This window comes from Odocoileus virginianus, chromosome 34 (genome assembly GCF_023699985.2).
Source record: "Odocoileus virginianus isolate 20LAN1187 ecotype Illinois chromosome 34, Ovbor_1.2, whole genome shotgun sequence".
NCBI lineage: Eukaryota > Metazoa > Chordata > Mammalia > Artiodactyla > Cervidae > Odocoileus > Odocoileus virginianus.
The window spans coordinates 14,006,549-14,030,521 of NC_069707.1; the positions used below are offsets into that span (position 1 = coordinate 14,006,549).

Consider the following 23,973-nt stretch of genomic DNA (forward strand, 5'->3'; position numbering starts at 1 on the left):
AATGGGAGAATCACGCTACACATATTTGTGTGTGTGTGTGTTTCCTGCTAACGCGCTGGGTGACTAGGTGTGTTTGCCTGTTCTGTTGTATAAATGTTTCATAACATATTGAAAAAAAGCTGTTATTAGAAGAATAAGATAATAGAAAATCCAATGGTTAACTTTAGATTAAGATAAATTCCATTCACTTTTTTTTTTAAATTCCATTCACTTCTATCTGCAATGTTATTTCCCCCATCACTGTGCATTAAAATGAGTTCATTATCTTCTTAATTCATTGTTTTCCAGCACTTATATTTTCACACATATGTACCGTGTCTACAGTAGTGTATAACCAAACCTGACCTCTTTTTGTGATATATTACTTTGGGTGCATTTATCTCACTGGAATACTGGGAATTTGAAATACCTACAAAAGACCAAGCTTTAATTCATAGACCCTTCTCTCATTTGTATGATTTGTGATTTTTAATAGCTCTGTATAAAGATACAGACAGTCAAGAAAAGGAACATAAGTTAAAGAAATATTTAATCGACAATGAAACTCCATAATGTGACGTGTATCCCCTACCCATGTCTGTTTTACAGTGGCCCCTAGTGCCATAGTCACTTGCGGACAAAACTTGCAAATAGTAACACGGAATGTGTGTGTAAATTGAGATCTCAGTAACTCTGACTTCTGTTGTGTGGTCATCTCTGTTTTGACCGGTGCCTGGGCAGGCGTTTTGCTAACGTAACTAACCGATTTCCTTTGGGCCGCGTTCTGTGTGACAGATGACTGCAGGTCGCTGTCACACTTTGCTGTCACCTGTCACTGAGGAGTCTGGGGAGGAGGGAACCAACAGTGAGATCTCTTCTCCGCCGGCTTGCCGTTCCCCTTCACCTGTGGCTCATACAGACGCCTCTGTTAACCAGGTACTGCCCCCTTGGCGTTCCTCTAGCTCAGGTCTCTGAACGGATGCAGGACTCCATTCTCTGTTCTTATCGACTGTGGGTCTGAATCGTAGACTTTGAGAATCACACCATCGGGTGTGACACTTGCATAAACTGTGATTATCATGTGAGACTCATGCTGGCTTAACCTACCATCTCTCCTGGGCTACTGAGATGAGATGAGCAAAAATTAGGTCACAGAAACAAGAGCTGCAGAGGGGCCTGTTTTAAGGCATTATGGCTTTAGCATCTAACAGCTGTTTATAATGGAGTACTGCATCCTAATAGAAAATGAAATGTTCATGTCACCTTTGTAAAATAACATGATTTTATTGCTGTTGTTAACATTCATTGAGCAAAGTTTTGACACTTGCCAGCTCGGATTTTGAAGATGGAAAATTTATCTTCACTATATAATATAACGAAGACTTCTTCATTATTTACTAACTGCCAACCAATTTAAAGGCCGTCTGTCAGTATACACATTAGTGCCTAACTAGATATGTGTTTTGAGTTTTCTTATCTGTCGATAACCTTAAGTTTTATTTTCTATAAGATGGGGACAACAGCTTCTCGTTATGAGGTGTCTTTTTAGTGTACATTCCATTTAATATAGATTATACTAAATTAAATATCTCAAAATTTTTTCATGAAAAATATTACATAGAAATCAAAAGGATGTTTTTACAATAATCAAAATTGCTTAATGCATATTGAATAATGCTTTCTTTTTTTCTTTAGCCAAAGAACCAAAAAAAATTTTTAATTGCTTTACTACGAAATTACTTGTGTTCAAAAAAGCTGAAATTTACTCTCAAGGAAGAAGCATTGACCAGAGCAAATGTTCTGTAAGCTGTATTACAAACCAATCATATTATTTTATTTTAAAGCAGAAGCATTCAGAATAGGATTTCTGTGATATAGAGAGCCCGCCTCCTTCCAAACAAGGAAAATAAAGCAATGAAATCTTTCAATAAAACAATTCTCTTGGTAAAAATCTCTGGAGCTCTGAGAAAGATATCAGTTCATTCATTATCAGCTAGCTAGCTTGCTTGGCGTGAAATCTTGTGCTAGGATTCAGAGATATAACAAAGGGCAAATCAGCCGTGGCCCCTGCTTTCAAGTGCCTTATAATTGAGTGAGAAAAGTGGCCTTAGGTTGAATAATAACAAAAGTGTTAGGGGAAATTCTAAAAAAAGGAGAAGTTCACAGTGTTCAGGAGGATTTCAGAAACTGTTTTCCAAATTCTGATTTTAAAATATGAATTACTCATTCTTTGATGATGTGTTCTGAATCATAGAAATATGGCTAGAGTCAGCTTTTTATTGTGTAAGAAAATGTATCCTATACGATGGGCTTAATGTTCTTAAAATTTTCAAATTGAACAATGAACACTGACCGTTGGACTAACACTATGGAAAGAATATCCCTTTTCTAAAATTATACATCTCAGTGCTACACCTTATGAAGTGTCTTTCCTTGGACATGTGAAAGTCTTCTGTAAATGATATAATATGCAAGCATTTTCACTACAGTTGCTTTACCTGTCAAGCTCAATCAGATCTCCAAATTATGAGCAAAATTGTGCTTTGTCTTAATCCCATTTTGACCCCCCTCCCAAATCACAGGAAAACTTTAAACTTTAATATTAACCTGACATAGTATTATATGGTCTTGCAAATTAGGGGAAAAAGATCTTTATTTCATTCATGTCAGACAACTTTACTCCCAGGAAGTTGTTAAAAAGCAAGAGTTATGCTTGGTGTTATTCAAACAAATTGACCCCATCATTCCAGCCACATGCAATTCTCGTCGAGTGATGTAAGTCAGAGGAAAATGAACAAATACTGCAACATGGCCAATGATGCCTGCATTTACAAAACTTTCTCTTGAAGCTGAGGAAAGCGTTTAGAATTCCCATAAGTTCCAGTTTGCAGACTCAAAACACTGCACAGAATGTACACAGCTGTTTCAAAGGAGGGCCAAATATAACTGCTTTCTAAAATCACAGCTGTTAACAAAAAGACTGTGTGCTTGCTACTTCTGTAAGTAGATCTCCATTATATAACTAACTGGTCTCCTCACCGTCAGGGTGTTCTGTCTCTGGCAGTAGTTATTAGCTGAAATGTGATAGCGGTTTAGTTTACTTGAGGAGAGAAATAATGAGGCATCCCCAGACTTTGCTGCAGGATTCTTGATCCTATTAAAAGCAAGCCAAGACCTGGGCTCCTCCTCGGAAGAGTTGGGGGAAGTAGAAGTTTGAAAAGAGCAGTGTTGTAGTGGGTAGAACCCCTGTCTCCAGTTTAAAAGCTGGGGATGGATCCCACCTCTTCTGCTAAGCAGCATGAACCTGGAAAATCCCTCATTTGTAATGGGAAGCAGTGCTACTTAATTCACCACAGTGTGAAAGTTAAATGCAATGTGGATTCTGAAAGCACGTTTTAGACTGGAAAAGGAATCAAAATGTAGCAGTTTCCAATTTTAGAAATCTAAGATACCTTAGGAATCTGCTAGATAATAACTCCTTTAATGTAGACACGTAACCAACAAGAGATACTTCTAGGGGTGATTCCTCACTCTAACAAATATTTAGTAGTTACTTATAGAACTGATCAATTTATTTTATTAAATCTATGTAGCCCTCAAATAGATGCAAATTATTAATCTATAAAAGGTGATATTTTCAAATTATTTTAAGAAATTTGAGACACAGAAGCCAGAAGACAGATTTTTTTTTGTAACAAATTTATTTTATTTTATTTCTTTGGGCCTTCATTATTTATAATAGAGTATTTAAAATTTTTACATCAACACAACTTTTTGCTTTTCCTTGTGGGCACTCATAATACTATTAATACCATCCATGTAAGCAAAATAATAGAGTTTAAAGAAGTGGTTTTAGAGAACATCCCTTGTGGTCAGTGGTTAACACTCTGCATTTCCAATGCAAAGGGTACAGCTTTGATCCCTGGTTGAGGAGGTAAGAAGATCCTATATTCCATGCAATGCAGCAAAAAAAAAAAAAAAAAAGTGCTTTTACGTATATAATTGTTTATGAATGTATATGTTATTGTTGTATAGTTGCTAAGAAGTGTCCCTTTGCGACCCCATGGACTGTGGCCCACCAGGCTCCTCTGTCCGTGGGATTCTCTACTGGAGTGGCTTGCCATTTTCTTCTGCAGGGAATCTTCCTGACCCAGGGATTGAACCCGAGTCTCCTGCATTCCAGGCAGATTCTTTATCACTGAGCCACCTAGGAAGTCCAATGACTTTATATACCTGCCTGTTATTTGCAAAAACACTCCATGGTATGCTCAGATTCAGACACGTCCACAGTTTTTAAGGAGCTCATAGTCTGTGTGAGAGCAGACACATGGTGACCATGCAGTGGGACAAGTGCTGTGAGGGTGGGAAGCAGAATGTAAAGGAAGGACACAGGGTAAGTACCGAAACAAGGCTGGAGTTCAGGGGGTCGGGGACTCCCCCCTTTAGTTTAACCAGGTACAGGTGGAGTGCTCTAGAGTGAGAAGTCGTTCAGACAGAAAGAGGCACGCATAGGAAGTTTCTTCAGGCAGCAGGAAGGAAAATGGCCCAGCAAGGCAACTGCAAATAACGTCAGTATAATGGGAGAAGCATAGATTTGGAGAAGGAGGTGGGGGGAGAAATGAAGCTGGGGGGGGATATAGGAAACACACCCTGATGCCACAGGAAAGAATCTAAACTTTGCTAATAGTTAACCACTGAAGGAATTAAACTAGCTCTGCACAGAAGTGAGTTTTAGAACAGATTCTTCAGTATCGGTGTAGACAGCAGAATGGTAATGGACAAATCTGGAGCCAGGGAAGCGAGTGAGGGATAAAAGTTTACACACACTGGTGTCTGGTCCAGTCATTTAGACTGATGACTGATCACCAGTCATTTACTGGTGATGTAAATGACAGAAACAGCCGGGGGACTGTGGGGCCCTGACAGAGCCTCCCCACGTGAACTAGGCAGACTTTTCTCTCTTAGAATTACTGTAGGCGTGTGAACGCGTCTGTCTTACCTGTCTTTTGGTTTGCAGGGAAGTCCATGAATCAGGGTTCTTACCAAAGCTCCCTTTCTGGTTGAAGAGAAATTTGAAACAATTTAAAACACTGTACCCAGAGGGATCGGGTGGAGAGGGAGGTGGGAGGGGGGACCGGGATGGGGAATACATGTAAATCCATGGCTAATTCATTTCAATGTATGACAAAAACTACTGTAATGATGTAAAGTAATTAGCCTCCAACTAATAAAAATAAATGGGAAAAAAAAAAGGAAAAAAAAATAAATTTAAAAAAAAAAAACACACTGTAAATATATGCAGGCTAGAGGCAACCTGCAGGCTGCCAGTTTGCAACCTGAGAGTTAGGAAGTTGTCACTGTAACATGAACTTGAACCTGTGCTGTGGCAAAGGTATAGAACTTCATCCTCACATGTGCAGTGGTGGTCAGGGAGAGAAGGAATGGAGAATAAATCCCAAGTGAGGTGATTAGAAAGATGGATAAAACTTCATCCATTCATTGAAAGATGGACGAAATGTCATCATTTTTCCTAAATCCATTTCTTATCCTCCATGTGGTTTTTTGGTTTGTCTGTTTTGTTTTTTCAAGTATTGAGTTTTAAGAGACTATGGGATCAACTTGTACAACTCATTATGTGAGTCTGGAGCTTGTAAATACAACAATGTTTAAGAATGAGTGCAGAAAACAAAAGAGAAAGACCGAATGATGAGAGAGATAGAGGAGAACAGAGAGGTTAAAAGGAAAGTATTTTCCAAGAAGGGATGATCAGTGGTACTGATTTCCAGTGAGAAACCAGGCAAGAGAAGATTCAAAAAATAATCATTTTATATCACAGAAAACAGCCACTGATAATTATGGCCAGAGCACTTTTAGTGGAGTCACTAGAATTAAGGCTCAGTTGGGTATTTAGAAGTGGACAGGAGAACATACCAAGTGTAAACTACCATCTTCATAAACTGAATTATGAAGCAAAAGGGAGAAAGCGAAGGTTACAAACATGTGCAAATTGTATTTGTGTGTAATGAGTCATTATGTTATGGTTTGTAGAACTTTCTTATTAGAAAGTTCTAATAAAAGAAAAAAAGAAAAAAAACAAAGAAGGCTGTGTGTAGGTGTTTTCAGCCATAAAGGACTTATTTATATGCTAAGGGGAAAGAAAGTCAGTGGAGATGGAGTAGATATTAATGAACCAAAATCCTTGAGAAAGGGAAGGTGGATGAGGTTGTAGGGATAGGTAAGAGGATTATCTTTACTCAAGAGGACTAGAAAGAGTGAAATAGAGGTGAGTCTGAATATAGACAGACCTTTGAAATTTTGAGAAGTTGCAGAAATATCCCAGTTTGTGTGTGTGTGCACACACACATGCATTCTGAAAGGAAAAGTTGGATTGAGTCATAGTTGGGGTTTTCCAAGTGGTCGAAGCAGAAGTTAAAGGGGCAAAGAAAACACAGCTGTTGGCAAGAGAAGGGTTTACATCACTTAGTCAGAAATATACTCAGGGTGAATCAGTTCAGTGATGACAGCCTATCATGTTCAAGGAGGGTAAGTGGGGAAGGATGGATGGATATAAGGTTGTCAGGGACTGGAAAATACCAAGATGATCTGCTGAAGATGAGTGATAGGGTTAGGGATGAAGAGGAACTAGTCTCCATGCTTCAGTCTCATCAATAAATGTGGAGGACTTACCTGAGGCCTCAGCAATAAGAAGAAGGTGGTAGAAGGTCTCATGGCCACTCAGGTATCACTTTATTTAATCCTCGAATCCACCCAGGGTTGTGCAGATGAGGGAGTCCATGCGCAAGATGTGAGTGACTTGCTCTAATTCTGTGGTGGTGGTGGTGGCTTAGTGGCTCAGTTGTGTCAGATTCTTGTGACCCTGTGGACTGTAGCCCACCAGGCTCCTCCGTCCGTGGGATTCTCCAGGCAGGAATACTGGAGTGGGTTGCCAGTTCCTTCTCCGGGGATCCCCCTGACCCAGGAATCGAACCTGAGTCTCCTGCATTGCATGCAGATGATTTACTAACTGAGCTATGAGGTTCCAATTCTCTAGCTGCTTAGGAGGTGAATTTCACCTGGGGTCTCAGGTGTCGTGACTCCTCCAGTGTCAGACTCCTGTCTGAACTCATTCTACTATACGACCCTGCTTCTGCCCTAGTATTGACCGCAAGACACCAGGCTCCTTCCTGCTGTTGCCTTGGTTCTTCCCAGGTATCTGGGGCCTTCAGTACTTTTTACCAAGACATTATCATCAATAAGGCTCAGGTTTTTAATCTTAAACAGTGCAACTGTGAAATAGTAAACTTTATAATAGCATTTTTCACAATATAAACAGTACTCCCCACTTCAATTTCTATAAATATATACACAACCATGAAAATAATTAAAAGCATATGAATTATGTATATTGATAGTAAATTCTATTATCAATACTAATAAAATATTTCATGTTACTTATTGCCCAAGAAATAAAAAATTCAAAAGCCTCCTATTTCAGCATCCACTTTGTTTCTTGTGTTCTTCCAGGAATTGAATAGAAGAAAACCTCTTTATTATTTGTCTCTTAGAGTAGTTTTAACCTCCCCATTACATTTTCCCTTATTAAATATTAATATATTTATAATTTAAGTAACATTTATTAATGTGTTTAATTAAGACATTTAAATAACATATCTAACATTTAAATTAATATCTGTGAATAAAGAACTCAAATATTGAAAATCTGGCTATACCCGAGAAACAACTTTTCAGAGATTTAAAGGTATTTAAATCAAAGGTTTTTAAAAATTATTCAAAACTGATCAACATATTACTCAACATTTCAGGAAATATATCATTTAGATTCTCCTTTTTTTCTGATTGATCCGTCTTGAAGTGTGTATACCAGTTACCTTCTTTGTGTTTTAATTTTGCCAAATATAAAATAGGAATGAGTTTTGGCAACTTGAAATATTGGTAAATTGCTTTTTATATGAATCAGAATTTGAAAGCAACTACCGTGTGCTTTGATATGACCTTCTTATCACAGGCGTTTACTAACTTTGATAGTTGTAGCCTGCGGGGCCAGGTATGAATCCTGAAGCTTCCCTCTGCATGACCAGCACAGTGACGCAGGTGTTGTCTTCCTCTTGAATCTAACACTGCGCCTTGCTCCCGCAGGACATCGCTTATTACCAAGCCTTGTCTCCCGAGAGGTTACAGACCGATGCTGCCAAGCTTCCCCCCAGCACGTTGCCACCCCAAGAGCTGTATGAACCGGGACTGGAGCCTTCTGCCACTGCAAAGCTGGACGATTTGCAGCGCTCTTGGGAAACCTTAAAGAATGTGGTAAGTCTGCCAAATGTGGAGTTATTTAGCCCATGAGACAGAGGAGCCTGGCAGGCTGCAGGCCTCGGGTCGCAAAGAGTCGGACACAACTGAGCACACACGCAAGACACCAGATTTCCTTAGAGATTGTCTTATGAAATAAATGCCTCATGTTTACACATCCCATGTACAGTTGAATAGCCTCTGTTGAGTCACAGAGGTAAAGCGGTGAGGAAAGAAATGTCGTAATCTAGAAGATAAGGGATGGGAAACGTTTGGTAATATCCCTTTTCTTCTTTAGATCAGCGAGAAGCAGCGCACACTCTATGAAGCCTTGGAACGCCAGCAGAAGTACCAGGACTCCCTCCAGTCCATCTCCACGAAAATGGAGGCCATCGAGATGAAACTCAGTGAGAGTCTGGAGCAGAGCAGGAGTCCCGAGAGCCAGATGGCGGAACATCAGGTAAGAACAGCCAAGACTTCAGCTTCCTGCTTGATCAAACTGGTGCACCCTTATTTATGACTGACTGGTCAAGCCAGTACATAAGAGAGCAGGCTGGCATATCTCACTGTATCAGCTGTTACAGAGTCAGCAAAATTCCAAGTGGTGGTTGTGTTTCCATCATTGCTTCAGGGAGGGATCTAAGAGGGGAAGAAAGAAATTCAGGCCTTAATGTTGCTTTTTCACCTTTATTATTACATAAACTGTCTTTCCTTATTGTTGCCACATTATTTTTATTTTGTTTTGAAATATTATCATAAGAATAAAAGGCACCCCTTTTATTTATAACATCTACCCTCGCTAGGTATTGTTTTGTTTTTCTTTTTTTTAATTAATGAATTTATTCCTTTTGGCTGCACTGCCCAGGCTGTGGGATCTCAGTTTCCCAACCAGGGATCAAACCCGTGCCCCCTGCAGTGGAAGCACAGATTTCTAGCCACTGGACTTCCAGTGAGTTGTTTAAAGAAACTTAGCCATGTTCCCTGGAGGAGGGCATGGCCATGCACTTCAGTGTTCTTGCCTGGAGAATCCTATGGACAGAGAAGCCTGGCAGGCTACAGTCTTTGGGGTTGCAAAGAGTCAGACATGACTGAGCAACTGAGTGCATACCCAGTACCTTCTTATCACTTAGAATAGCTCTGAGACTTCAGTGGGCAAAGAAGCAGTTGAAGAGAAAGGGGTTCCAAGTTATAATCCTGCGGTTGTCCCAGACTTGAATCATTTATTAAAAGGTACACTGGGAAAAAAATAAAAAGGTACACTGGACGATGCTTCTGCTTTAGGTGAGAAACAGGTGATTACGTTAACCTAGCTCAACTGCTATTAGAAATGCATCACTTTAAAATGCCTGCTAAGTGCATAGGTTACGGTCTGGTTAATGCTTTAGCAACATTATCGGGTTACTATTAATGCACAAGCAGGTGTAACTGGGTCCAAGATACTGAGGCGTGCAGTCACCTAAATATCCAATCACTATGGTACAGGAAACTGCTGCCTGCCCCTGACTAGATCTCAGAAGCATATGACAGCCCTGTCAAAGGCAGAGGAAGAGAGAGCTCCTTTTAGATGCTAATTTAGAGCTATGAAAGCATGATATATGTGTCTATCAAATAATGACTGGGAAAGTTGTCAGCTCTAAGAATGAAATTTTGTACTCTGTCTTTACTTAATATCTTTATAGTTTTGGAACCCACAGTAACCTTGGAATACATTGCCTGTTTATATGTATAGTCCAAGATAAAATTGTACTATTTTACAATAAAGGGTCTTGAAATATTAACACAAAAGTGAAAACATTTCATCTAGAGACAGCATTGAGAAATAGTGGTTTCAGGATTTTGACACTCTTGTAGCTTCTTAAGATAGACATCAGAGTGTATAGCATCCATTTTTATAGGCCTTGTTTTGGTAAAATGATGGTCTGTGGGTCTTCCTGCTATCTTAAAGTCACCCACAGTCCATTTGGCTTGGGGAGGGTGCTATAAAAATATGAAATTAAAACTAACCTTTGTTTACTTGGATGAAGCTGATCACAAGGATAGTCAGGGACTGAGGTCTCTGTTACTACCATGCTGTGGTCCCCTGAGCACCACAGTCCTTTTTAACTGATACCTCGGTTTTGTAATTGGGAACATCCACTTCATTGTCACTGGAGGGGGCTCTCCAGGTGGCCCCAGTGTGCTTCCCGGGGCTCTGCCCCCCACCCCCAACCCTTCACTGTGCCTGTAGTAGCAGGTATAGCAGAGAACACCCATGCATTTGATCACGGCTTCTTTTAAGCAACCAAAAAGGATTGGGGAGTTTTCCAAATGGCGCTAGTGGTAAAGAACCTGATTGCCAATGCAGGTAGGCGTAAGAGACATGGGTTCCATCCCTGGGTCAGGAAGATCCCTTGGAGGACGGCGTGGCAACCCATTCTAGTATTCTTGCCTGGAGAATCCCATGGACAGAGGAGCCTGGAAGGCTGCAATCCATAGGGTTGCACAGACTCAGACATGACTGAAGCAACTTAGCATGCACACACAAAAAGGATGGGGGATAAGTTGTCCAAAGGCTTGATTAGAGTGAATCTAAGTGTCACAGGCTTAGCGTCCCAGAAGAGGGTTTACAAAATTTGACTCTCTACTTTCAGGTACTTTCTGATCACTGTGTTGGTTCAGGGCTCATCCTTCTTGTGTCCCAGGTGACAGACCACAGCTCCCAAATACCCTTTACTGGGTCCCACAATATTTAGTAACTGAAAGTAGGATCCTGGTGGTTTGCCTTGACCTTCCAGAGTTCATAATTAAGATGCAATTTAACTCCCAATCACCAGCATCACCCCACCTCTCAGGCATTAGTATGCAAACACACACAAACTGAATGTACAGCAGAATTATTATTTTGTTTAAGGGATCTAATGGCAAAAACTCAAAATTGCACATTAATGCTAAGTATTATAAATTAGAAACTATCCTGCATGTTTTCTTGTCATTAAGGCCAGCCACATGATTTTCATCCCTTTCTAAATTGAGAGTGGTGATGCTAAAAATTATAGCACTGAGGAGATGTAATTCTAATTCAGTGCTTACCCATCATTTGAACTTAACAAGTATATTAATGTTCTAAGGAGAGGGAAAGAAACATAAATAATGTATGATTTCTTGTATCACCACAAATCTAACATTTTCCATCTGACCCACTTTTGCTAACTTTTGCTGTCTGTGCCTAAATTCTGCAAATTCTGGGACAGTGCTGCCCACATGGAAAGCTAATGGTATCATAATATCTAAATTGGTTTTTGGCTTCTGAAATGATACTTTAAGAATCCCAAGATACGATAGAATTACTCTTTCTTTTCTTGATGCTGCAAAAAAGCTTTATTGTTCCCATTTGGTCCAAAGCTTGAGAGAGGGCTCCAGAGTGTTAAAAAGCTGCCTAGTGACTGCAGAGGGTTTTCAGGCAGCCCTGACTTCAGGGGGACTCCTCAATGGCCACTGGTCTCCAGAAGCTCCTAGTCATGCTCGACGGTGAGCCTTTTGAAGACACATTTGCCCAACCCAGCCTGGGGACCAGCCAGCCTGCGGAGGTGGGTCAGGTGGTCACCCGTCTTCTTGTTGAGTTTCACCTCCCCATCTAGAAAGTGGTTCTCTGGGAAGTCACAGATGTGGGGGTCTGAGTAGGCAGAACCCAGGCCAGGCAGATCCAAAAGGGCCTGGCTCAAGTTCTTCTCTATGAGAAGGGCAGCTTCCAAGCATCCTGGGTTTTACCCCACTCATCTTGAGATGGCTTCCGCACGTCCAGAAAGAGGTCACGACTGCCATACTGGTTTTGCATTTTCAAGAGATGGTTTGAACCCTCGCCCTTCTCCTTGGCCAGTTCACAGAAAAAGATGGCCCACACCCTCCAGAGCCACATCCTCATGGTTGAAATAGAAACCCAGAAAGAGGGAGGTGTAGGAGACCTGCAGATGCATGTTAACCAGGCAGTTGATGGCGGCCTCCACCTCAGTGGAGTAATTCTGATGAATCTGGGAGCTCATGGTTGATCAGTAATAAGGAGTTAAGCTCAAAAAATGGTGGCTGGTCCTGGTGATCGCGGACAGCTGAGTGGCTGATGCCAGAGGTTGCAACTGGAAAAAAAGTTGGAGGGTGGTCAGAGGCTGGGGCAAGGGGCATCCCTGGTTCTGTTCCATCCAAGTGCTGTTGAAGCAAGAGACAGATCTGTAGGACTGTTGAGTACACTTCGAGAATTACTCTTTTTAAATAAAGTCTGACAGAATGTGGGTAAGAGGGGCCAATATGATTTCAGTACTTTCTAAAAGTTAATAAAAATACTTCAATTTTTTTCTTTTACCCAACACACTCTTGGAAGTAATGTTTCTTTAAAGAACTACTCTAATTCCTATGTTTTTCCTTTAAACACCTGTCTAAATCTACTGAATTTGGGTGGAGTCTTGTGCCTTTCCTGTTACTCTCTTGAAAGTGCACAATAGGTTTAATTTGAAGACATCAATGCAGTTCTTATGCTGACTTGTGGCTGTTCTGCATGTTATGGGACCTTCATTATCATGGGCAGCTAATGCTTCGTGAATGTATGTTCTTTGCCACCCGAACCCAGTGGTGGTTTAGAGGCAGAGCTCTGAGGTTATTTTGGTTCTGTTTCTTTAATATATATAACCTCTCAAAGTTTGAGATGGACTGAGCTGATGAAGATAGTTATGAAATTCACAATGAAATTCATGTTCACCTTTCTTGTTGAACCAAACGTGCACTCCATGTTCTCCCCAGAGTCAGTTTAGAAAAGATCAAGGTACTTTAAGCCACAGACTGGTCATATACATGCCCTCCTTGTAAACACAAGTTAGAAACACAAAGAGGAACATTTCATCTCCTCTCCTTAGTTTTGAGTCAGGTGCTGTAGGGAAGGAAACAGCTGGCCACCAGTTGAAACGAGTTATAGATCAAAGACATATTCAGCTGCTGGATCTTTTTGTTTTTTAGATTGAAGTGAAATCCGCATCACATGAAATTAACCATTGTAACGTGTACAGTTCAGTGACTTTTAGTTCTTTCACAATGTCTTAAAATCAACCCCCTCTATCTGGTTTCAAAACATTTACATCACCACAAAAGGAAATCCCATCTCCCTGTAAGTTTGGCTAGTGGGTCTTGAAGTTAAAACTTAACCTTCCCCAAAATATCCACTCTCCCCTGAGAGTAAACTGAAGCATGGACATAGAGGCTTGACTTTAACACTATGGAACTTAGCAGTTCTAGGATTCCTAATTCCTTTATCACTGACTTCAGGACATTCACATAGCTGCTTTACAACACTGTGAGTTTGAAAAGGAAGTAGTTCACTTCACTGTATGCCTCATTGGTCAAATCCACTGAGATTAAATGAATGAGGAAGCTTTTTTTTTTTTTCTGGTTGCTTTATGATTCAGATACCTGTTTTATCTATAATGAATTGGAATTAATTCAACTAGATATGCTGAGCACCTACTGTGTTCACAGCTGAAATGGACTTTTTTATTAACATATGATTTAGGGGGTGAAGTGAATTACCAGCACATTATACCTAACCCAGCCAGATGATTGTGTGTTACAGTGGTGGGAGGTAAATGAAAGGAGACTCTAACAGATCTGTTGGGAAAACAAGGATTTTGAAAGTTTGAAATAGTAACAGAAGTGGGCAGGAGGCACTATTAAACATATGAGGAAAGGCACAGAATGAGGGAGTAAGAGTGGACGTGGTGTGGATTAGCAAAGCGGGTTCATCTTGTACAGAGAATCAATGCAAAAAAAAAAAAAAGGACAATAGGTCAGTCTAATTACGGAGAAGCCCTTAAAACAGACCAAATAACATGAATTTTATATTTTGGCAGTCAAATACCAAAAATGATTATAAAATAGGAGAAAATAGCTTACTGAACAAAAAGCATTTTGAATATATAACAAGCAATAACAGTCTGTAAATTTATTACAATCCTATGAAAATATACTAGCAAGTTTTTTGGTAGAGATTGATAATTCTAAATTATATCGCAAATGTATGAAAAAATATATGTTAAAATATATATTGGCTATTCTTTTTTTAAAATTTTTATTAGTTGGAGGCTAATTACTTTACAATATTGTAGTGGTTTTTGTCATACATTCACATGAATTAGCCATGGATTTACATGTATTCTCCATCCCCATCCCCCCTCCCACCTCCCTCTCTACCCGATCCCTCTGGGTCTTCCCAGTGCATCAGCCCCGAGCACTTGTCTCATGCATCCAACCTGGGCTGGTAATCTGTTTCACCCTAGATATTATACATGTTTTGATGCTGTTCTCTCGAAACATCCCACCCTCGCCTTCTCCCACAGAGTCCAAAAGTCTGTTCTGTACATCTGTGTCTCTTTTTCTGTTTTGCATATAGGGTTATCATTACCATCTTTCTAAATTCCATATATATGTGTTAGTATACTGTAATGGTCTTTATCTTTCTGGCTTACTTCACTCTGTATAATGGGCTCCAGTTTCATCCATCTCATTAGAATTGATTCAAATGAATTCTTTTTAATGGCTGAGTAATATTCCATTGTGTATATGTACCACAGCTTCCTTATCCATTCACCTGCAGATGGACATCTAGGTTGCTTCCATGTCCGGCTATTATAAACAGTGCTGTGATGAACATTGGGGTGCCCGTGTCTCTTTCAGATCTGGTTTCCTCAGTGTGTATGCCCAGAAGTGGGATTGCTGGGTCATATGGCAGTTCTATTTCCAGTTTTTTAAGGAATCTCCACACTGTTCTCCATAGCGGCTGTACCAGTTTGCATTCCCACCAACAGTGTAAGAGGGTTCCCTTTTCTCCACACCCTCTCCAGCATTTATTGCTTGTAGACTTCTGGATAGCAGCCATCCCGACTGGTGTGTAATGGTACCTCATTGTGGTTTTGATTTGCATTTCTCTGATAATGAGTGATGTTGAGCATCTTTTCATGTGTTTGTTAGCCATCTGTATGTCTTCTTTGGAGAAATGTCTGTTTAGTTCTTTGGCCCATTTTTTGATTGGGTCATTTATTTTTCTGGAGTTGAGCTGCAGGAGTTGCTTGTGTATTTTTGAGATTAATCCTTTGTCTGTTGCTTCATTTGCTATTATTTTCTCCCAATCTGAGGGCTGTCTTTTCACCTTGCTTATAGTTTCCTTTGTTGTGCAAAAGCTTTTAAGTTTCACTAGGTCCCATTTGTTTACTTTTGCTTTTATTTCCAATATTCTGGGAGGTGGGTCATAGAGGATCCTGCTGTGATTTATGTCGGAGAGTGTTTTGCCTATGTTCTCCTCTAGGAGTTTTATAGTTTCTGGTCTTACATTTAGATCTTTAATCCATTTTGAGTTTATTTTTATGTATGGTGTTAGAAAGTGTTCTAGTTTCATTCTTTTACAGGTGGTTGACCAGTTTTCCCAGCACCACTTGTTAAAGAGGTTGTCTTTTTTCCTTTATATATCTTTGCCTCCTTTGTCGAAGATAAGGTGTCCATAGGTTCGTGGATTTATCTCTGGGCTTCCCATTCTGTTCCATTGATCTATATTTCTGTCTTTGTGCCAGTACCATACTGTCTTGATGACTGTGGCTTTGTAGTAGTCTGAAGTCAAGCAGGTTGATTCCTCCAGTTCCATTCTTCTTTCTCAAGATTACTTTTGGCTATTCGAGGTTTTTTGAATTTCCATACAAATTGTGAAATTATTTGTTCTAGTTCTGTGAAAAATACTGTTGGTAGCTTGATAGGGATTGCATTGAATCTATAGATTGCTTTGGGTAGTATAGTCATTTTGACAATATTGATTCTTCCAATCCATGAACACGGTATATTTCTCCATCTGTGTCCTCTTTGATTTCTTTCATCAGTGTTTTATAGTTTTCTATGTATAGGTCTTTTGTTTCTTTAGGTAGATATACTCCTAAGTATTTTATTCTTTTTGTTGCAATGGTGAATGGTATTGTTTCCTTAATTTCTCTTTCTGTTTTCTCATTGTTAGTGTATAGGAATGCAAGGGATTTCTGTATGTTAATTTTATATCCTGCAACTTTACTATATTCGTTGGTTAGCTCTAGTAGTTTTCTGGTAGAGTCTTTAGGGTTTTCTATGTAGAGGATCATGTCATCTGCAAACAGCAAGAGTTTCACTTCTTCTTTTCCTATCTGGATTCCTTTTACTTCTTTTTCTGCTCTGATTGCTGTGGCCAAAACTTCCAAAACTATGTTGAATAGTAGTGGTGAGAGTGGGCACCCTTGTCTTGTTCCTAATTTTAGGGGAAATGCTTTCAATTTTTCACCATTGAGGGTGATGCTTGCTGTTGGTTTGTCATATATAGCTTTTATTATGTTGAGGTATGTTCCTTCTATTCCTGCTTTCTGGAGAGTTTTAATCATAAATGGATGTTGAATTTTGTCAAAGGCTTTTTCTGCATCTATTAAGATAATCATATGGTTTTTATCTTTCAATTTGTTAATGTGGTGTATTACATTGATTGATTTGCAGATATTAAAGAATCCTTGCATTCCTGGGATAAAGCCCACTTGGTCATGGTGTATGATTTTTTTAATATGTTGTTGGCTTCTGTTTGCTAGAATTTTGTTAAGGATTTTTGCATCTATGTTCATCAGTGATATTGGCCTGTAGTTTTCTTTTTTTGTGGCATCTTTGGTTTTGGAATTAGGGTGATGGTGGCCTCATAGAATGAGTTTGGAAGTTTACCTTCTGCAATTTTCTGGAAGAGTTTGAGTAAGATAGGTGTTAGCTCTTCTCTAAATTTTTGGTGGAATTCAGCTGTGAAGCCATCTGGTCCTGGGCTTTTGTTTCCTGGAAGATTTCTGATTACAGTTTCAATTTCCTTGCTTGTGATAGGACTGTTAAGATCTTCTATTTCTTTCTGGTTCAGTTTTGGAAAGTTATACTTTTCTAAGAACTTGTCCATTTCTTCCAAGTTGTCCATTTTATTGGCATAGAGCTGCTGGTAGTAGTCTCTTATGATCCTTTGTATTTCAGTGTTGTCTGTTGTGATCTCTCCATTTTCATTTCTAATTTTGTTAATTTGGTTCTTCTCCCTTTGTTTCTTAATGAGTCTTGCTAACAGTTTGTCAATTTTGTTTATTTTTTCAAAACACTAGCTTTTAGCTTTGTTGATTTTTGCTATGATCTCTTTAGTTTCTTTTGCATTTATTTCTGCCCTAATTTTTAAGTTTTCTTTCCTTCTACTAACCCTGGGGTTCTTCATTTCTTCCTTCTCTAGTTGCTTTAGGTGCAGAGTTAGGTTATTTATTTGACTTTTTTCTTATTTCTTGAGGTAAGCCTGTAATGCTATGAACCTTCCCCTTAGCACTGCTTTTACAGTGTCCCATAGGTTTTGGGTTGTTGTGTTTTCATTTTCATTCATTTCTATGCATATTTTTATTTCTTTTTTGATTTCTTCTATGATTTATTGGTTATTCAGAAGCGTGTTATTTAGCCTCCATATGTTTGAATTTTTAATAATTTTTTTCCTGTAATTGAGATCTAATCTTACCACACTGTGGTCAGAAAAGATGACTGGAATGATTTCAATTTTTTTGAATTTACCAACACTAGATTTTGGACCAGGATGTGATCTATTCTGGAGAAGGTTCCATGTGCACTTGAGAAAAAGGTGAAGTTGATTGTTTTGGGGTGAAATGTCCTATAGATATCAATTAGGTCTAGCTGGTCCATTGTCATTTAAGGTTTGTGTTTCCTTGTTAATTTGCTGTTTAGTTGATCTATCCATGGTTGTGAGTGGGGTATTAAAGTCTCCTACTATTATTGTTACTATTAATTTCCTCTTTCATACTCGTTAGCATTTACCTTACATGTTGCAGTGCTCCTATGTTGGGTGCATATATATTTATAATTGTTTTATCTTCTTCTTGGATTGATCCTTTGATCATTATGTAGTGTCCTTCTTTGTCTCTTTTCACAGCCTTTATTTGAAAGTCTATTTTATCTGATATGAGTATTGCGACTCCTGCTTTCTTTTGGTCTCCATTTTGCGTGAAATATTTTTTTCCAGCCCTTCACTTTTAGTCTGTATGTGTCCCTTGTTTTGAGGTGGGTCTCTTGTAGACAGCATATATAGGGGTCTTGTTTTTGTATCCATTCAGCCAGCCTTTGTCTTTTGGTTGGGGCATTCAACCCATTTACATTTAAGGTAATTATTGATAGGTGTGGTCCCGTTGCCATTTACTTTGTTGTTTTGGATTCACGTTTATACAGCCTTTCTGAGTTTCCTGTCTAGAGAAGATCCTTTAGCATTTGTTGAAGAGCTAGTTTGGTGGTGCTGAATTCTCTCAGCTTTTGCTTGTCTGTAAAGCTTTTGAATTCTCCTTCATATTTGAATGAGATCCTTGCTGGGTAGAGTAATCTAGGTTGTAGGTTATTCTCTTTCATTACTTTAAGTATGTCCTGCCATTCTCTTCTGGCCTGAAGGGTTTCTATTGATAAATTAGCTGTTTTCTTTTTGTCTTCTTCTTCTGGGACTCCTATGATTTGAATGTTGGGGCGTTTCACATTGTCCCAGAGGTCCCTGAGGTTGTCCTCATTTCTTTTAATTCTTTTTTCTTTTTTCCTCTCTGCTTCATTTATTTCCACCATTTTATCTTCTACCTCACGTATCCTATCTTCTGTCTCCATTATTCTACTCTTGGTTCCCTCCAGAGTGTTTTTGATCTCACTTATTGCATTATTCATTTTTAATTGACTCTTTTTTATTTCTTCTAGGTCCTTGTTAAACATTTCTTGCATCTTCTCAATCTTTGTCTCCAGGCTATTTATCTGTAGCTCCATTTTGTTTTCAAGATTTTGGATCATTTTTATTATCATTATTCTAAATTCTTTTTCAGGTAGATTCCCTATCTCCTCCTCTTTTGTTTGACTTGGTGGGCATTTTTCATGTTCCTTTACCTGTTGGGTATTTCTCTGCCTTTTCATCTTGTTTAGATTGCTGTGTCTAGAGTGGGCTTTCTGTATTCTGGTGGTCTGTGGTTCCTTTTTATTGTAGAGGTTTCACCCAGTGAGTGGGGTTGGACAATTGGCTTGTCAAGGTTTCCTGGTTAGGGAAGCTTGCATCGGTGTTCTGGTGCGTGGAACTGGATTTCTTCTCTCTGGAGTGCAATGGAGTGTCCAGTAATGAGTTTTGAGATGGGTCTACGTGTTAGGTGTGACTTTGGGCAGCCTGTATGTTGATGCTCAGGGCTATGTTCCTGCGTTGCTGGAGAATTTGCATGGTATGTCTTGTTCTGGAGCTTATTGGCTCTTGGGTGGTGGTTGGTTTTGGTGTAGGTATGGAGGCTTTTGGATGGTCTCTTATTACTTAATGTTCCATGTAGTCAGGAGTTTTCTGGTGTTCTCAGGTTTTGGGCTTAAGTCTCCTGCCTCTGGATTTCTGTTTTACTCTTCCAGTAGTCTCAAGACTTCTCCAACTATACAGCACTGATAATAAAGCTTCTAGGTTAATGGTGAAAAGATTCTCCGCCGTGAGGGACACCCAGAGAGGTTCACAGAGTTACATGAAGAAGAGAGGGAGGAGGGAGATAGAGATGAGCAGGAGGAGAAAAAGGGGGACTCAAGAGGAGAGAGACAGATCTACACAGTACTCTGTTCCCAAAGTGTTCTCCGTAGCCCAGACACCCACAGAGATTCACAGAATTGGATTGGGAAGAGAAGGGGAAAGGAGGAAATAGAGGTGTTCTGAGGTAGAAAACGGAAAGTCAAAAGTGGGAGAGAGTAATCAACACACTCCTGAGTAAAAATGGGTACTGAGTATTAGATTCTTAAATGCCCAAAATTGATATCAAATACTGAAAAACAAAGATTAAAAATCTAGAGTAGAGGTTAGACTCTTAAAAATACAATATTAAAAACAAAAACACAAAAAATTTTAGAAATATATATGAAGTTTGGTTTAAAAACAGGGCTCTCTCTTTTTTTTTTTTGCAAGGTTATAGTGAAATGAAAATGAAAATTAAGGAGTAATAGAGGAGTAATAGAGGACTTTAAAAGAAAATAAGAGAAAAAAACAAGAAAAAAAATTTTTTTCCTAATTAAAAAAATCATAAAAATATATGAAAATGAAAGTTACTGAGTAATGGGAGAGTAATAGGGAATTTTAAAAGAAAATAAAAGAGAAAAAATAGAAAAGAAAAAATTTTTTTTATTAAAAAGAAAAAAGGTGAAAATATATCTAGGAATTTCTCTGGAGCTGTTGCGGTCAGTGTGGGTTCGGTTCAGTTTCAGACAGCTCCTCATTCCAGTTTACACTTCTCGATATCTATAGGCCCCTTCTGGTGTAGTCGGTGTTATCTACAGTGATTTTAATCTGTTGCACCGGTCCCTTCTGAAGCGGTTCCCTTTGTTTATTTGGCTTCTGTTTGCCAGTCTCTTCAGTGCCTAATTTCCGCCCTGACACAGGCGGGAAGAGGTGATCTCTTATTCAGGTTCGCTAGTTCAGTCCTGCTTCGGGGAGGGCGGGGCGCTGCAGGCAGATACCGCTCTGTGTGGATAGTGTTCACCGTGTTCAGGCCACACTGGGTTTGCCCCGCTCACGGGTGTCTGTGCTTTCGCCGTCTACACTGCTCAGGCTCCCGGCTGCTCTATATGGAGCGGGCCCTGCGTTGCGTGCGGTTCCAGTTTTCGGGTACTACACAAAAGCACGGACTTGGTTGCACCTGCATTTTGTGCCTTCCCTGGCCTGAGCAGCTCAGGCAGCCAGGAGCTTGACGGGCGCACTCTCCCCGGGTGTGGTGTGCCTTCTCCCCTCCGTGGCCCCAGCCTCAGTTTCCACGCGAGCGCCAGTCGGGTGCGTGTGGCTTGTGACTATTCTCGGGAGCTGGCCTCTAGCCGTGACCCTCCCGGCGGATATCGTCCATCCAGAATCTCAGGAAGTCTTTGGTTAGAAACTGCAGGCCTGTTTGCAGTGTGGTAGGGGATGCTGTCTCTGGGGCTGAATTTGCCCCTTTCCCCTCCCCCCTGCCTCCTGCCTCCGGTGGGGGATGGGCCGGTCCACCACCGGCTAGCTCTTCTCTGGAATTGCTCACTTCCTTTGTTCTGAGAACAGCCGGCAGTGTGTTTGGGCCGGTTAATTTTCTCTCTCTCTCTTGCTGTCCCACAGGTTAAGTTGGAATCTCACAAAAGCTCCCTCCAATTGCCCTCAGGGCATTCGGGCCCGGTCCTTACCCTAAGCAATGCTGCCCGCTCCTCTCCATTCTGCCCCACTTGCTGGTGGCGGATGCGGGCGTCTGGGGTACTTTTCTGCTGGGAATTGCTTTTAGGCACGTAATCTGTGGGTTTTATTTATTTTTCCTCCCAGTTAGGTTGCCCTCCGAGATTCGAAAACTTCCCCCAGACCCACCAGTGCGAGGGTTTCCTGGTGTTTGGAAACTTCCTCTATTAAGACTCCCTTCCCGGGTCAGGTCTCAGTCCCTAGCTCTTTGTCTCTCTTTTTATCTTTTATATTTTGTCCTACCTCCTTTCAAAGACAATGGGCTGCTTTTCTGGGTGCCTGATGTCCTCAGCTAGCGATCAGAAGTTGTTTTGTGAAGTTTGCTCAGCGTTCAATTGTTCTTTCGATGAATTTATAGGGGAGAAAGTGGTCTCCCCGTCCTGTTCCTCCGCCATCTTCATATTGGCTATTCTTAACTGAATAGCCAAGACAGCCTTGAAGAAGATGAATAAAATCAAAAGATGAGAGTGAGCCATAAAGCTGTAATACTTATGAGAGTGTTATATTAGCAAAAACACCACATGAGTTAGTGGAACAGAACTAGAAGCCAGAAACCCCTCACACTACATGCCCAACTCTTTGCAACCCATGGACAGTAGCTTGCCAGGCTCCTCTGTCCACGGAATTCTCCAGACAAGAATACTGGAGTGGGCTGCCATTCCCTTCTTCAGGGGATCTTCCCAACCCAAGGATCAAACCCGGGCCTTCCACACTGCAGACAGATTCTTTACCATCTGAGCCACCAGGGAAGTCATCAGGGAAATGGAAATTAAAGCTGCAGTGAGATACCATTAGAAAGGTTTAAATAGACAAGACTCACAAACCAGGTGACAGTGGAATACAATGCAGCCCTGAAAAGGGTCAGCTCTTTCTGCCTGCATAGTCACAGTCGTGGAGGGAGTGAAAGAGGCCAGACACAGGACAGGACATCAGGAGTCACTCTATTTCTGGAGAGCTCAAAACCAGAAGCATCTATGACTTTGCAAGCCCACCCCATGGTAATCTCTGGAAAGGAGGAAGGCTGTAACAGGATGAAGTCCAAGGGGATTGTGGAATCCTGGGAATGTTCACTTTCTCAGTCTGGGTGCAGGAGCATGAGTAGATACAGTTTGTGAGAATTCACAGAACTGTACTCTTACTGTCTGCACTTTTCTATATGTATATAAATATTTCAGTATCATAGTTTACTTAAACAGCAATTGGACATGATGACATCCTGATATTAGGGAAAAAAGAGGGTCTGTTTTTTGGTTTTAATATCCCTTGACAGCCCACTCTGAGGAGGCACTTGGCTTATAGCAAACCCTGCGGAAGAGATGGGAATCATGCATGTAGGGGTATACTGCAAACTCTGAAATATTGGCAACTATAAAATCAGTGATTCTTTACTTGGGTCATGATTGTCCCTCCTGTGGGAGGGCTTGTTTTTTGTTTTTCCTAATGCATCATTGAAATCCCAAATAAGAATTTCTCCTGTCAAGATTCTAGCTAAGGACTTCCCTGGCAGCCCAGTGGTTAGGACTCTGTGCTTTCACTGCAGAGAGCACAGGTTCCATCCCTGGTCAGGGAAGCTGCATGGCACAGCCACAAAAACAGAAAAAAAAAAAAAAAAATTCCAGCTAAAGAGCAAATCATAAAATAAAAAAAATGAGAAATGCAGTGTATAATTGTGATGGCTGTTAAACGGGAAATAGGGTGCTATTCAAAGAGAGCAATAGAGTTTTGTTTTGTTTTTTTAATAAGTAGTCGTGAAAGGTCTCTCTGAAGATGATACGGTTAACCTAAGGCTCCAAGGAGGAAGAGACCCATCTCAGGAGAGTGAGGAGAAGAGCATTCCAGACCTTGAGGGAATAGGATGTGCAGAGGCCCTGAGGCAGAAAGCACTGGGATCCTGGAGTAATTGAAGGCAGGGATGCAGTGAGCTAGAAGGAAGCCTGGTACCAGGGGCAGCCAGGTGTGAGAATGCATGAATACTGTAAGGAGTTTAGATTTTATTTCAAAGGCAAGAAGCCACTAAGTATTGTAAAGCAAGGGAGTGAGAGGATCTGATTTATCTTTTTAAAGGGGTTTAAGCAGATACTCCACCCAGTAGACTCTGAGAGCAATTCAGATAAGGAATTGGTTGTGACTTAGGTGGGTGCAGAGGAGACAAACAAGATGTTTTGGAGGTAAAAGCAGTCGTATTGCAGGAAGGGGACCCCTTCCAGAGTCTTGAGAGTAGACTCTTGTCTAACACAGAAAAGAATTGCCCAAGGAGACATAAAGAAATGCTTGGGAAGCAAGTGTTAGCTGGGCCATTCAGAGACAGAGGGATGCAAAGTGGACTCACCGCACCCACTCCTATTCTTTGCAAATGTCTCTGAGATAGATTCTTTAGGTAGTTAGGTCAGAGTTTTTTCCTGAGTCTCTTGGGCCTTGATTGT

At 40.4% G+C, this 23,973-nt stretch overlaps 1 protein-coding gene across 1 annotated transcript in view; it reads left to right on the forward strand.

Annotated features, from left to right (window-relative positions):
- SYNE1 (spectrin repeat containing nuclear envelope protein 1) overlaps window positions 1-23,973 on the forward strand; it is a 483,739-nt gene that overhangs the window by 299,871 nt on the left and 159,895 nt on the right. Inside the window, 3 exon segments of the mRNA XM_070461436.1 lie at window positions 775-915; window positions 8,137-8,304; window positions 8,585-8,746. Coding sequence (XP_070317537.1) covers window positions 775-915; window positions 8,137-8,304; window positions 8,585-8,746 — 471 coding nt within the window.